Genomic DNA, 16,199 nt, shown 5'->3' on the forward strand with positions numbered 1-16,199 from the left:
CCTCAAAGATGGATTTGTATTTAATAAAAACCAAATTTATAGTAACTAGTATTTTAGTGTTGAGTGTATATTTTTTTATAATTAAAATTTATAATAAATAAATACTTTTAAGTATATCAATTACATTTTAATTAAAATTCATAATAAACTATTTTTTTCCATATAATTTATATTTTAGATTTATGATAAACGATTCATATTATGATAAAGGTTATTTTTAAATATTAATGATTTCTTTTAAAAATATTGAAATTCAAGTTAAGAATACAAATTAATGAAAATGATGATATACAGATTGAGAAAGATAAGAGGTTGAAAATAATATTCATAAAAATACTCTTAAAATAGCTATTTTAATTTAGATGAAGATAGAATTAGCGTCGGAGATGAAATTTGTATTTCAGCTAAATGCTAAAAATACTTGATAATTTTTTATATTAAAATCATATTTTGATGCAAAGATCTGTTTGTATAAACTTGTCTTAAAGTATTTATAGGAGAAAAAATAAAAAATAAAATAAAATAAATTTTTCATAAGTTAAAATTAACCTATATATACAAATTAATTTATAGAAATGTACATTTCATATTAGCTTACCCAAAAGCTTATTTTTACCGGTTATCTAATATTTTATTTGGATGATAAAAAAATTCAAAAAACTTTGTTTTAACTCATAAGTTAATTTTATTTTGTGAAGAAACTTTTTTTTTTCTTATATTCTTATAAGGAAAAGTTTATTTAAAACCAGCATAGTTTGCGTTGGAGATGAAAATCAAGCACAAAGCTAAACAGCATAAATGTTCGACAACTTGTGTTTGCAATGGCGGAGCCACGTGTGATGCCGACCAATTTTAAACCAAACACGTTCACCGTCACACATTAATTGGGATTGCAATATTTCAAAGTCAAGTAGCCACTACTATACCCAACCATTTAATTTATACAAACCTTGTCACGACGAGACTCATCGTGTCTAATAAATAGCCTCAATTTTAGGAAACAATTAATATATATCTTACGACACTTAATGTATCACAACTTCTACATTTTTTGTAACTAACACCTGCAGTACGGGAGTAATATTGTTCCTGCTTAAGCATTTGGACATAAAGTCCTCTCTCCTCTTATGTAAACCACACTTTGTGGTTCCAAATTCTAATAGTATTCTACGTACGTAGTTGATTAATGAAAACAATATACATGTGGATTAAAGATTATACTTGTTCATATTAACTAATTTTTAAGCAAAACATGTATTGTCGGATGTAATATTCTTGTAACATGTAATTAACAATCGATCTTTCAATTTTTTCCAAGAATTTTGTGTTATGTTCATCACAAATGTTCCTCGTACCATTCCGATACATTGCTGCGCATATTTTATGAATGAAATAAATTAAATTTGGTTTAGTATGTAAGATTTTTAACAAGGAAATTACATTACAGCTTATAAATCATGGGGTCAACCCTTTATTGGTGCAAAATGTGAAGATAGGTGTTCAAGAGTTCTTCGGTCTTCAAATGGAAGAGAAGAGGAAACTTTGGCAAAAACAAGGAGAGTTGGAGGGGTATGGTCAAATGTTTGTTGTATCTGAGGAACAAAAGTTAGAATGGGCAGATATATTCTACATTAATACGCTACCATCATGCGCAAGGAATCCCCACATATTTGCTAGTATTCCCCAACCATTCAGGTTGTCCTTGTCTCTTTATATATATATATATATATATATATATATATATATATATATATATATATATATATATATATATATACCAGTACTTCTCTTTCATGTTACAACTTTAGTTACAAACATCATAAATTATGGGTCAGCTTCGGGTATCTTATCTAAAAACACTAAAAAAAATGTGTTAGTGTTCAAAGAAGTTAAGAAATTAAAAAAAAAACCATTTTATTGAAAATCATATTAGAATGTATTTAAAAATCATAGTGGAGTGTATTTTTATGGATCTCAATAACATAATTTCCTCTTTTACTTCTTTAACTTGTGTATACTTATGACACTGTTTAAGAAAAAATTAAATGTATTTTTTCATAAATTAAAATTAGTTTATGTATAAACTAATTTCTAAAAATTTTCTCATATAATTCTTTAACATATTTTTTAAATTTATGCATAAGCTAATTTTAATTTTCAGAGAAACTTATTTTTTCTTTTCTCTTGGAAATACTTTTGGATAACTCAAACAAAGTTTGCCTCACTGCAGAAATGATCTAGAGAGCTATTCTTTAGAATTGGGAAAACTTAGCATCGCAATCATTAAACTTATTTCAAAAGCTCTTGAGATCAACACTAATGAATTGCTAGAGTTATTTGAAGATTTAAGTCAGTCAATGAGGATGAATTGCTACCCTCCATGTCCCCAACCAGAACATGTCATTGGCCTTAATCCTCATTCTGATGCTGGTGCTCTCACCATCCTCCTCCAAGTCAACGAAATGGAAGGCCTGCAAATAAGGAAAGATGGAATGTGGATTCCTATTAAACCTCTCTCTAATGCTTTTGTCATCAATGTTGGAGATATTCTGGAGGTAATTGGCAAAACATTATTTAGCCAAATTAAAACTGCTTTTATTACTTGACATACTTAACTAATATTCTTTTGATTGGCAATGTAAGAATAGATGCAAATTAGAATACACATTACACTACCCAATGGTTGGCAACACACTTTAAATTTGTGAAAAATACATGAATTCGATTTTTGCAAAATATACTCTTAGAAAGGAGTGAAAAGTCTTAAGTGTGATTAAGTCCTAACAAGTGATTATGATTGTTGTTATTAATAAAAAAATACACATTACACTGAACATTTTGATATGATTATTAAGATTTTTTGGTATCTATTTCAAATATTTTGGCAGATATTGACTAATGGAATTTATAGAAGCGTTGAACACCGAGCAACAATCAACGCAGAGAAGGAGAGAATTTCTATTGCTACATTTCACAGGCCTCAAATGAACAGAATTGTAGGTCCAACGCCAAGCCTTGTTACTCCTGAAAGGCCTGCACTGTTTAAAAGAATTGGTGTAGCAGATTACTATAGAGGCTATTTTTCACGCGAGTTACGAGGAAAATCATACATTGATGTTATTAAAATAAAAAATACATAGGACATAAATTAGGACTTTTCCTGAGTTTTTGATAAAATAAAACAAACTCAGCAAAATATTAGTATATCGTTACAGACTAGCTTATTGAACAATAACATCAATATTGTTACTATGTATTAATTGCCTCGTTCAATGCTTCAAGTTTGAAAATGCTAGCTTCCATGCTCATGTATAATAGCAAGTTTACATGATGGGACTTATGTGTGCATTTGTTAGTTAATATTGCTTAGTATGTAACACAGACACCCACTTTTTATTTTATTTCTTATAATCAAAAGATAGTATTGAATAGTTAAGTACAAGAGATGCTGAATTGAATAAAATTTGCATAGATAGAAATGACAAACTTCTTTTTTGGGGTCAATGAAATGACACAAACAAGAGGCACAATAAAACTCTACCAGTAGGGCTGTCAAATTAATTTGAGCTGGCCTGACTAATTCGGGCTAGGATGTTTTCGGGCAGGGCTTGCCAATTTAATTACAGGAAATACTATTGACATTTCTGTATTTCTATTTAAACCCCAAACTAATGAAAAGACAAATATATCCCTTTTTTATTTAGGGTATGTTTGGATTTCAATGGAAGAGTATAAAAGTATGTTTGAAAGTAAAATAAGTTTAGAATTATGTCTGTTTACCCTTTAATGGTATATATGGAAGTAAAATTTTGTCTTGAAACTCAGTTCTTAAAAATCAAGACTTGAGAAACTTTTGCAAATTGAGTTTGCAAACTTAAGTTTGACTCAAATTGAAGTTTATAAACTTTAATCCAAACATAAACTTAGTTAAAGATACTAACTAACGAAGGTGGGAGAGTGATTTAGGTCTCCCATCATGGAAAAGTTGTTTTGCACCGTTGGATATACTCATATTTAATTTTAATGGTCATGGTTTTTTCTTTTCTTTTTTCCTTTCTACCCCTTTCCTTATTCTCATTCTAGCCTTAATTTCAAAGGCTGTTGTGGTAAAGAGAAAGGATTCATGGAGCTACTACACTATTACCACCATCACAACAATCGTTGCATCGATGCTTGTAATGGCAGTGAAAGATATAAGTCCAGAGAGTCGTCTCCTATGGTGTTAGCAACACATGTGAGAGGAGAGTGCTCAAATAAAAGGCACGATGGAGAGAGGATGTTTGCGAAGTGCTGTCGTAGTTGTGACCGTCCAGAGACAAGCAAAGTGTGAAAGGAGATGATGGAAAAGAAAGAAGAAGAAAAAGGAAAGAAGAGAAAACAAAGGGTGGCACTGCCGCCAAAAATCGTTCCCAACAGTGGATGACTGAGTGCGACGATGAGAGGAGAGAGAATTGGTTCCTTTTTTCTCATGATTTTTGCTGCTCATTGTTTCCTTGTACTTTCTTGATTGATTTCCTTTACCTTGTGTTTGGATAAGGAATTTCAAAATTTCAGGAAATTTGAAATGTCTAGAATTTGAATTGCTTTGATTTTAATTTCCTTTATTTTTCAAATGCTTTGTTTCGATAAATCAATTCAAATTTCTTCGATTTTAAATTCTTTGTTTGGATAAGGCAATTCAATTTCTTCCATATGCAAAATTTCAATTTTATATTTTAAATAGATGAAATTTTAATATTAAACTTTATAGAAAACAAACACAATCTAATTTTGAAATATTGATAATTTTAACTAGGGTTGCTTGCCTGACCACAACCAATGATATTTTTAAACTAACATCAACCAAGGTTATTTTTCGATCGACATCAAATAGGGTTTTTTTGGTCAAAGTATGTCGGAAATATTTGTCAGTTGACGTCAGTCGAGACTATTTTTTGGCTGACGTTAGTTGAGTCTATTTTTTAGCCGATGTTGGCTAGGTTTTTTACCAACGTCGGCTAGGGTTTGTTTGGCCGACACCGGCTAGGTTCTTTTCGAATGACATTGACCAAGGCTATTTTTAGTCAATGTCGGCCTAAAAAGTCCTAGCAGGCGTTGACGAAAAAATTTACCCCATATCAATTAAAAAATAGCTTGATCAATGCCGACCAATGGAACCTACTCGATGTCGGTTGAAAAACATCATTGGTCAATGTTGGCCGAAAAATCCCTAGCCGAAGTTGGCTAAAAAATAGTCTTGACCAATGTCGGACAAAAAACCTTACCCAACATCGGCTATAAAATAGTCTTGGCTGATGTTGGTTAGAAAATAGCTAATGGTTGACTGTAAAAACCTAGTCGATGTTGACTGAAAAAACTCTAGTGAATGTTGACTGTAAGAACCTAGTCGATGTCGACTAAAAATAGTCATGTCCGACGTCGGTAAAAAATACCTAGCTGGTGTTAGCAGAAAAAACCCTAGTCAACATCAACAAAAAAAACCTAGCTAATGTGGTTAAGAAATAACTCTGGCTAATGTCAACTAGAAAACCCTAGTCGATGTTAGAAAAAAAATCCTAACCGACGTCAACTAAGAAAATCTAGTTGACATCAGTCAAAACACCCTAGCTAACATCGGCTAAAAAATAACCTTAGCTGATATTGACTAAAAAATAGCTTTGGCTGATGTTGACTCGAAAAACCTAGTTGACATCAGCTGAAAAACCCTAGCATGTGTCTACTCAAAAGTTAGCCATGACTGATATCAATAGAAAAAAATCTAGCTAACGTCAGCCAAAAAAATCATTGGTCAACATCAACTGAAAAAACCTAGATGACAACGACCAAAAAAATCATTGGCAGACGTTAAAAATTCTCATGACTGACGTCAGTGAGAAAATAACCTTAACCAACATCATCTAAAAAAAATCTTAGCCGATATAAACAAAAACTAGCTTTGGTTGACATCATACAAAAAAATTATGACCGAAAAAATCTCAGCCAACGTCAGTGAAAACTGAAAAATAACTTATATCGATGTCAGCCGTAAAAACTTTGGTCACCCGTAGTTGCAAGTGTTGAGCGAGAAAGAGTCGCGAGCAAGAACGTGAGTTAGAGTGAGCATTTCCAAAATAATAGTTTCAAATTTTATATTTTTTGAGAGAATTTGAAATTTCACTGTTTTAGTTAATCAAAATTATTAATAAAAATACCAAAAATTAAATCTCCTTTTAAATATTCTATCCAAATAAGCTATTTTATCATGAACCATTTTAAATTCCTTGAAAAAATAAATTTCCCTCCTGAATTGTTCCATCCAAACACATGCTAATGGTTGTCTTAACATTCTCTGTTTATGGGAAGCATGGTGCTTGAGAGGGCTTGGTATGAAAGGGTCGCACTTGACCAAATTATGGTTCACCTAAGCATTTTTTTATCTATTATTATTTCATCTCTATTTCTTACGGTGATGGTGATTAACAAAAGAAACTTAAAACTAATGCTATTGGTTTAAATTGCCTATCTTGTGCGTGTGTGAGAAGACAAGGAAGAAGGAGATGAGGGGGAGCGCTGCTGCCGCTAACGGTGATGAAGAAGCAAGAAAAAATGGGAAAGTGAGGGGAAAAAGAATGATAGAATGGAAATAGAAAAGGAAAAAAAAAAAAGTAAAAGAGAAAAAATCTTGGCCATTAAATTAAATATGAATATATACAACAATACAAAATAACTTTTCCATGATAGGAGACCTAATCCACTCTCCCACCTTAGCCAATGTCCTCAATGTCCTTAGTTGAAAATATTTCTGAGGACCTTGAACTTCATATACAACATGGTGCGAATAGCATTTTCCTTTAATTGCAGGCTGATATTTTCCCAGTCGAACTTAGCCTTTTGCTGGTTGTAGGACGAATAAGTTATCCTATGACTCATGAGTTTTATTTTTTATTTTTAAAGGAAACAACTATGAGTCACATGATTAATATCTTTATAGATATAAAAGTAAAAGTAAGAGTACACATGTAATTTTAATTTTTCTGTTCTTTTTTAGGGATAAAAAAGTAATTTTATTTATTTTTTCATCATAAAAAATATTTTCCCGTTAATTATTTAAAGAATAAAATAATAATTTTAACTTTCTCGCTCTTTTTAAGGACAAAAATATAAATGTAGAAGTACTTTTTATATTATAATTATTATAATTTTATGTTTAAAAAACATTATATTTTTATTTAAAACGCTATATACAAAATTGAAATAATAATAAATTAAATAAATAAACATGATACATAATATTTGTATTTTAAATTTACGGTATGATTAAATAGATAATAATTTTATATTAAAAATATTTTTAATATAAATTTTTAATGCTTAATTGTAAAAATAAAATAAAATATAACAAAAAGGAAACTGTTTTATATTTAAAATTGATAGATCCTTGTTTTATTTTTCTATCAAAAAATTAATTCAAAAAAATATATTGTGATCGTGTGATTGATTCAAAATATCTCAACATATATTACGAATCAATAAAAAGATACATTATTAAAAAAAATACAGTATTTTAAAAATAAAAAAACACGTTAAATTTATTCATAGACTTGCGGGATATAACTAAATTTATAACATTTAATTCAGTTGCAAAAATCCTACAAATTTTATTCACACATTTAATACTAATTGGTTGTCAAATTATATGTTGATAATAAATATAATTGAACAGAAATAAAGATATTAATTATGTTAAAAAATTAATTCATTACATCTAATTACCCATTAAATTTTTTTAATTGATTATATTAATTTTTTTAAGAAACTGATTATGTGAATTGATTAGTATAACATAAAGATTGCAATATAATAATATAATAAGTCTAATGTAAACATTTTAATATAAATAAAATTAATTTTGTGCATAAATAAAAATCAATTAAATTTATTTTTAATTTCAATATGTAATTTTGGTTAGAAGCATGATTAGTGAAATACATTAATTGTCATTAAATCTAAATTTTTGGAAATTTTTGAAAGATGTATTTTCTTTTATTTAAATGTGAATGACCCTTTTGTAGATTAGAAATTTGCTCTTCAATATGAAGGTGGTAATTTGTCCTTCATCAAAAGTAAGATTTTTCTCTTTTAATTATAAAATTTGTTCAGTTGTCTATATACTGAATTGTTGTTTGTAAATGGATCATCTAAAATGTATTTTTTTTTCATGAAAGACAAAAAAATTTGATTAATCAATTATTTATCATTTTTTTCATATTATTATTTTTCGAAATTTCATGCTCATTCTAAACTTTTAACGCATTCCTTTTTCTTTCATTTGTGTGTTAATATAATATTTTGTGTTACTAATTTGTTTTTTGATCTTGTTTTTGATGTATGAATTTGATTTTCCACGTTTGTAGGTCATTCCTACAAAATTTGTGGATAACATTGTTTCTTTAGATTAAAAGCATATATATCTTGGTTGAAGGAGGTGGCCCTATGCCTACAATCTTATGGGGACTAAGGGAAGACACATTGAGCTATATATCTGGGTCAAAGGTGATACTAGTTTGTGAAGAATAAAAAAATTGATTAATGAAAATGTCCTGAAGTATGATATTTATGTCAGGATCATTATAAAGAATTAAAATTCCTAGAGTTTTTGAAAGATCTAAAGTACGAATTAGGAAAAGTTCTGTGTCCAAAATTCTTCTTAAATATTATATAATTTGAAAACTACCTTAATATTGATGAATTGTTCTTACCATGCATGTGAAATAATATTGCAATACCCGTGACTTATATTTACTCTTTCACCATCAATTTTTATATTACTAATGGAATAATCAACTTTATGCAAAAAAAATATTTTTATTTTATTTTATTTTCAAAATTATTTAACTCTTTAAGATAATATGATAATCTACTCTTCAATGTTAAAAGTCGTTGATGACTGATGTTAAAAACTTATTTTATAGTAATGCACTATTAAACTTTTTTACTTATTACTTGTTTTACAGATTTTTAAAATTAATTTTGAAAAAATAAAACGTGAATATTAAAAGTTTTAAATAGTGTATATTTATTTAAATATATAATTAATCAATAATATAAAATTAAAATAAATAAATACTAACAGAATGCTTTTACAATAAAACACATAACATAAAAATACAAGATAACAAAATTTATGAATAATTTTAATTACATTATATTTAATGAGTTTATTTATTCTTTAACGAATAAAAAAATTATATTAATTATTTTTTTACAAGAAAAATTATATTAATTCTTAATTCATAGCAACTTGTATTCATTCCTAACAAATTATAAGATTTTTTATAAAAAAATAGAGAAAAATAAATATATACTTTATTACATTAAAATTTTCTAAAAAATATTAGTTGTTCAATCATTTTAATAATTAACTCAGAAAATCAAATTAATCAAATGATCTAATTGATCGATTAAAATTAACTAATTTATTGTCATAAAAAAATGATAAAGATATCATATTTATAAAAAAATTAACGTGAAAAATTTAAAGAAAAAATATCTAAAATATATAATATTAATGGCTATTAATTTTACTCTTACTAAAATAAATAAATTACTCAAATAAAAATTTGGATCAGTCTCATTCATTGATGAAATTTTGATTTCTATAAATTAAATCATGGCCTTATTTTAATAAAAAATTACTTTAATTATTTTTTACCATTGTATACATATAAATATAGCTAATCATTTTAATCCATTGTATACATATAAATTAAATCATGACCTTATTTGACTAAAGAAAATTAACGTACAAAATTAATATTTAAGGAAGAATTTATATTAAAAAAATATAATATCAATGATTATCAATCATAGGAGTCAAATTACACTGATACAACTTTGACAAGATCATTTGTGTGATTAAATTATTTTTATAACTTGATATAAAATGTAATTTTTATGATTCAATCGTTGAATTATATTTACATATTACCAATATCATTTGTGTAAAAAGAAGAAGATAATCAAATGATTCATATTTCAGTATATTTTGAAATGTTTATATGATTTTAGTCTATATGATCGAGGTAATAAATAATTTTGGATTAATATAAAATTTTATATCTGATCTACATGAAAAAAACTTTCAATCCAACAGTGAGTTTCAAAAAAATATATTATTCCATTAAAATTTATTAAATAATATAATATTTATCAAAATTACACAATATAATCTAATCCTTCGTTATTCTTAATATAAAATAAGTAAATTTTACCGTGGAAATTTTATCCCGTGAAGATTATTATGTAATCATTGCGCATATCTTTTTTATATATTGAGATATTAAAATAATGTAATACACTTGTTACATTTACAGACATATGTACAGAGACAAAAGAAAAAAAAAGTTCAACTAGAGATCTTATTACATTTACATGTATAAATAAAAAAATCTATAGTATCTTTAACCGATTAAATTTCTCGTTATATATCTCTTGTAATTAGATCCGTAATTGTTTTTAATTTCCTGTTTTAGAGGAGTATTAACATATATAAATTAGTGTTGAGTGAAAAAGGTTGTGTACTCTGAAGATTTATTTTAAAACGGCATATTTTTTTAATCATTAGGATAAATAATTTGGAGATTGATGATAGTTGATCCTGAATTGTTATTGTTTCAAAAATAATTTTTGAAGGATGAATTCATTAATGAGTTTCATTAGACAAAAGTTATACAACTTTTATATCAACAATGTTTATATTTTTTTATATCAAAACAAACTTTATTTTTTTAATTTGAAAGTAAAGTTAAATTTTTTAAATTTTATATATTCTATTTATATTGCATTAATCCATAATTATATATATTTGTTATACAGGTAATTATAATAGGACAAATTTATTGGAAAAATTATTTTTTATGTTGACAGACTCTTAAAAACATTTATATTTATATTTATTCTATACAACTTTTATATTATTTATATTTATTCTATACAATTTTTATATGAATGATGCTTAAATTTTTTCTATATTAAAATATCTTTTATTTTTTTTTAATTTAAAAGTATAAAATTATATTCTTTAAAACTATTATATATTCTATTTATGTTGTACTAATCTATATTTATATTCATGTATCGTACAAGTATCCATAATAGAATAAGTCTATTAGAGTGATTTTTATTTAATCATTATTTTTTTATGTCAAGAGACTCTTAGATATTTGCATGTAATTTTAATGTATACAACTTTTGTATAAATGATGTTTATATTTCTTTTTATATCAAAACATATCCTTCATTTTTTCAATTTAAAAGTATAAAATATTATATCAGAACATATTTGTTTGTTTTGGTCCATTAAGTTTTAAAAGTCTCATTTGCATCCTTAATTTATATTTTCGAAATGTATCATTTTGATCATTTCTTCTAATTTTCATTAGCAGCGTTAATGTTTCTTAACTTTTAATTTTTGAAATAATTGATTTAAAATATCGGCATCTAAAACCTACCACAAGAAAAATTTGAATTTATGATTTAGGTTTCTATTCATTGATGTATTATTATTTATCATAACTTAAATTTATATAAATGAATCCCCCTACAAGACTACTAGAAAAATTAAATTTAGTGACGAAATTTAGTGAAGGAACATATTTCCTCTCAAACAGTAACAAATTTTGACAAAATTGAAATTATGTGATGAAGTAGAATTTATGTTATTTAGTGATCAATTTAGTGTTAGATCAGTTTCCTCTTAAATACTTTCGTCATAAAATTCGCCTCAAAACAAATATTTTACTATTAGTGAGAAAATTAGTGAAGACACAATTCCTTTTCTAATCGTTTCATCACAATATATCACTAATTGTAACACCCTTTGAGGTATTACCATAACTTGCCTATATGTCTCACCAAAGAGAACTATATGGAACACCAATCAAAGAAGTGAAAACTAAAACATAAATATGAAAGACTCTTTATACAAATACATGAAGGAAATTTAAACTTGTCCCATACATTACAATTGACACTCTCAGGTGTTGTACAAAACTTAAAAGAAAGACACCTAAAGCATAAATTAATTTCCCATACATTGGGATGCATATAACAAACTAAACATCTTCTTTTCCTGTAGGTGACTCCTATTCCAGGCTCCTCCCTTGAAACTTATAGGAATGAAACATAAGTCTCAAAGTATGCTCTAGGGACTCTACAAATAGGGGTGACTATCCTACCCTAACTAAGCATGCCCAACATTCATGGCTTTGCCTATCATCGAACTCTCAATTACTATTTGATACTCATTCCCATAATTATACCATTTCTTGAATATAGGCATACATCTTGTCATTTATACAAAACAAGGAACACACATGCATAACATAGTAGTCACATCATACATATCATGTTTTCGTTTTTGTTCTTTGTTTGGTTTTGGTTAACTTTATTATTTTATTTCACTTAATTACCATCCCTTAGTGAACTGATCAAGCTCTAGTTGTCAAGAAGTGTCACCTCATATTTATATACTCCTATGATTTAGTGGGTGAAATTTCTTCCATCATAGAAGGAGTTCCTTGACCTCAAACTTGTATATCACTTTGGTGTGAATACATATATTCTTCCTTTTATGATGAATGTTAACTCTATCCCCTAGACTAAAGGTGAAGACGGTCATTCCCTTTGACATGAGTATCCTCCTAGCCTTTCCTTTCTTTCAACTCATCTAGAGTTGCATAAAACCTTTTTCATAAACTCTCTATACCTTAATAATTAGATGGGTTCCTAACAATAGGGTGTACACCTCCACTTAGCCTTGGATGCACTTTAGAGCATGATAATCACTAAATATACCTTATTTTCACATATGATTTAAGGTGATTATCTGACATTTATGATACATTTAGCCTTGTTTTACCTTAAAATTAGGTCAAAGTGTGAATAATTACATAGGAACCTTAAGATTTAAAGTTTTTAGGACTCTGATGTTTTTGTGGAGTTTTTACAGTGATTTAAGTTAGCTAAAGAAGTCGAGCCTTATCACTTAAGCTTGGCATGTTGTGTGCTTAAGCAAACTAAGTAAGAATTAGAATGAAGAGACATTATCATGCCTAGCTCAAGAAAATCATTCTGAGTGCTTTAGTGAGAGGAATTTTGAAGAAAATAGATGAAGTTAAGCTCGATTAAGCTTGAGCAAAATGAGGCTTAAGTGAGCTAGGTAAGAAATCAACCTTGGATTCATTGGAGGCCCTCGCTTAAGCCCATGCCTCAAAGGACTTGAGAGAGGTGAATAGAGCAAAGGAAGAGCATGAAGACCTCACTTAAGCATGACATTTTGTGCGCTTAAGCTGGTTGCACTTAAGCGAGTAAAGTAAAAAAAATGCCTCGACAAAGATTAGAAGGCCTCGCTTAATCGTGTCAGAACCAAGCCCATATCAGAATACAAAAGACCTATGCCATGATAAAGGGGGAATTTAGTGCAATTCAAACGATAATTTTATGAGATAGAGAGTACTATTCCTAGGGTTCTTAGTTTTGATTCATTACATGTTTGTATGTTTGACGTAGGAAATTGTAATCAAGCTATGAGCTACTAATTTCCTCATCTGTCATGGTTGGATAGACTGAACCTAATTTCATGTAATACTTTCTTTTAATACAATTTCGAACCTAATTTCATGTAATACTTTCTTTTAATACAATTTTGAACCTAATTTCATGTAATACTTTCTTTTAATATGATTATTTAGATTTCTTCTTCTTCTTCTAATGTTTGTTTTAGATTGATCAACTATTATTTGATATTAGGAATCAATAGTTTAGTCAATAGATATTCATTTGATTCTCAAACTGAGAAGAGTACCTAATTAGGATTGATTATAGACATAGGTCAATACCAATTAGGCTCCTTTAATTCTTAAATGTTAATGCTGATTATTTAGATTGATTTGTTAAGACATTGAGAATTAATCTAAATAACTTGGACTCTTTCACTTAAGACATTAGGGTTAGAATATAACTATGAATTGGGGATAAATTGCACGAATAACTATATTGATTGGGATTATTGCATTGAAAAAGGGGGGAAACCAAGTTTTACCCTAATAGTTCAAATCATTAATTCTCAAAACAATATTGTCATTGTTTCTTCAACTGTTCTCATTTATTTTCTTTTACTCATATGTTTGTTCTTTTACACATTCAAGTCATAATTGTTCGAATATAAACTAGCCCTTTGGGAGACGACTTGGACACAAGCATCATTACTATTTCAAAACTTGGTTGCACTTGACCACACAAAAAAACTTTAACAAGTCTCTAGTACCGTTGTCGGGGACTAATGTCTTATATTTGGTGGAGAAGTGTATTGAGATCTTCATGGATGAATTCTGGTTTTTGGCAGCTCTTTTGATGCATGTCTTGCAAACTTAGAGTTATTGCTAAAAAGGTGCACTAAAACCAACTTGGTGCTCAATTGGAAAAAGTGTCACTTCATGGTGATTGGAGGTATAGTACTCGGGCACAAAATCTCAACCCAGGGAATTGAAGTTGACAAGGAAAAAATTGATGTGCTTGAAAGACTACCACCACCATGGGATGTAAAGGTACTTAGAAGCTTTTTGGGGCACACTGAATTTTACAAGAGGTTCATCAAATACTTCTCAAAGATTGCTAGACCCCTTAGCAATTTATTAGCCAAAGATGTTCCCTTCTATCTTAACAGAGCCTGTTTTGAGGCTTTTAAATTGCTAAAAGGGAAGTTGGTGATAACTCTTATCATCATAGCTTTATAGTGGGACCAAAAATTTGAGTTGATGTGCGACGCTAGTGGTTATGCAGTGGGGGTCATGCTAGGATAATGGAAGGAGAAGATTTTTCATGCTATTTACTATGCAAGCAAAGTGCTCAATGGATCACAACTCAACTACACAACCACAGAGAAGGAGATGTTGGCGGTTTTTTATGCACTAGAAAAAGTTCAAGTCCTATCTTGTGGTAGAAAAGTTCTCAATGGAGTGCAACTCAACTACGCAACCATGGAGAAGGAGATGTTGGCGGTTGTTTATGCACTAGAAAATTTCAGGTCCTATCGTGTGGGGTTGAAGATTGTAATCAACACAAACCACTTAGCTATTCAATTCGTTCTCACTAGGGCAGACTTAAAGCCATAATTAATTTTGTGGGTTTTATTGTTGCAAGAGTTCGACTTCAATATTTGAGACAAGAAAGGTAGTGAGAAACTTGTAGCCAATCATTTTTCACGGTTGGTCAATGAGGAGGTCATCATTCATGAGAAGGAGGTTCCTGAGGAATTTCTAGATGAGAAGTTAATGGTTGTGAAGATAGAAAAAGAAAAGTTCCCTTGGTTTGCTACCATGGCTAACTTCAAGGCCATAGGGGAGCCACCAAAAGACCTTAAGCTAGTCGAGAAGAAGAATTTCTTTTGAGAAGCCAAGCAGTGTGTATTGGATGACCCCCACTTGTTTAAAGTTAGAGTTGATAATTTGTTAAGGAGGTGTGCCAAAAGGGAAGAAGTAACTAGCATATTATGGCATTGCCATAACTCGCCATACAAAAGGACAACTGCAAAAGTCCTCTGATCTGGTTTCTTTTGGCCAACTTTGTTCAAGGATGCCCATGCATGCACAAGGGTGCAACTAGTGTCAAAGAACTAGGAACATCTCTAGGAGGCACAAGATGTTGTTGCAATCTATACTGGAAGTGGAGGTCTTCAATTGTTGGGGCATTGACTTTGTTGGTCCCTTACCATCATCGTATGGTAATGAATACATCTTGGTGGTAGTATACTATGTCTCAAAGTGGGTGGAAGCAGCGGCAACTCCTACCAATGATGCAAATATTGTGATCAAATTCCTCAAGAAGAATATCTTCGCTAGGTTTAGAATGCCTCGAGTTTTAATTAGTGATTAGGGAGCACATTTTTGTAATGCGTAGCTGGAAAGGGTCTTGCAACACTATGAGGTTTGACATAAAGTGGCCTCCCCCTACCATCCTTAGATGAATGGACAAGTAGAGGTCTCCAACAGAGAGATCAAGCTGATTTTGGAAAAAATAGTGGCTGCCTCTTGAAGGACTAGTCCAGTATGCTTGATGATAGCTTGTGGGCCTACCGTACTAAATTTAAGATACCAATAGTCCTCTTGCCGTTTCAGATGGTGTATGGAAAGACATGCCACCTTCCGGTGGAACTGGAACAC

General features: G+C 29.1%; 1 protein-coding gene across 1 annotated transcript; it reads left to right on the forward strand.

Annotated features, from left to right (window-relative positions):
• The first annotated feature begins 599 nt into the window (after positions 1-599).
• LOC100786964 (protein SRG1) lies at positions 600-3,417 on the forward strand. The gene is made up of 3 exons (XM_014773820.3): positions 600-1,695; positions 2,231-2,555; positions 2,889-3,417. The coding sequence occupies exons 1-3, from the start codon at positions 1,523-1,525 to the stop codon at positions 3,138-3,140; spliced, it is 750 nt and encodes a 249-aa protein (XP_014629306.1). The 5' UTR covers positions 600-1,522; the 3' UTR covers positions 3,141-3,417.
• The last annotated feature ends 12,782 nt before the right edge of the window (positions 3,418-16,199 follow it).

Source organism: Glycine max, chromosome 1 (assembly GCF_000004515.6).
Source record: "Glycine max cultivar Williams 82 chromosome 1, Glycine_max_v4.0, whole genome shotgun sequence".
Lineage (NCBI taxonomy): Eukaryota > Viridiplantae > Streptophyta > Magnoliopsida > Fabales > Fabaceae > Glycine > Glycine max.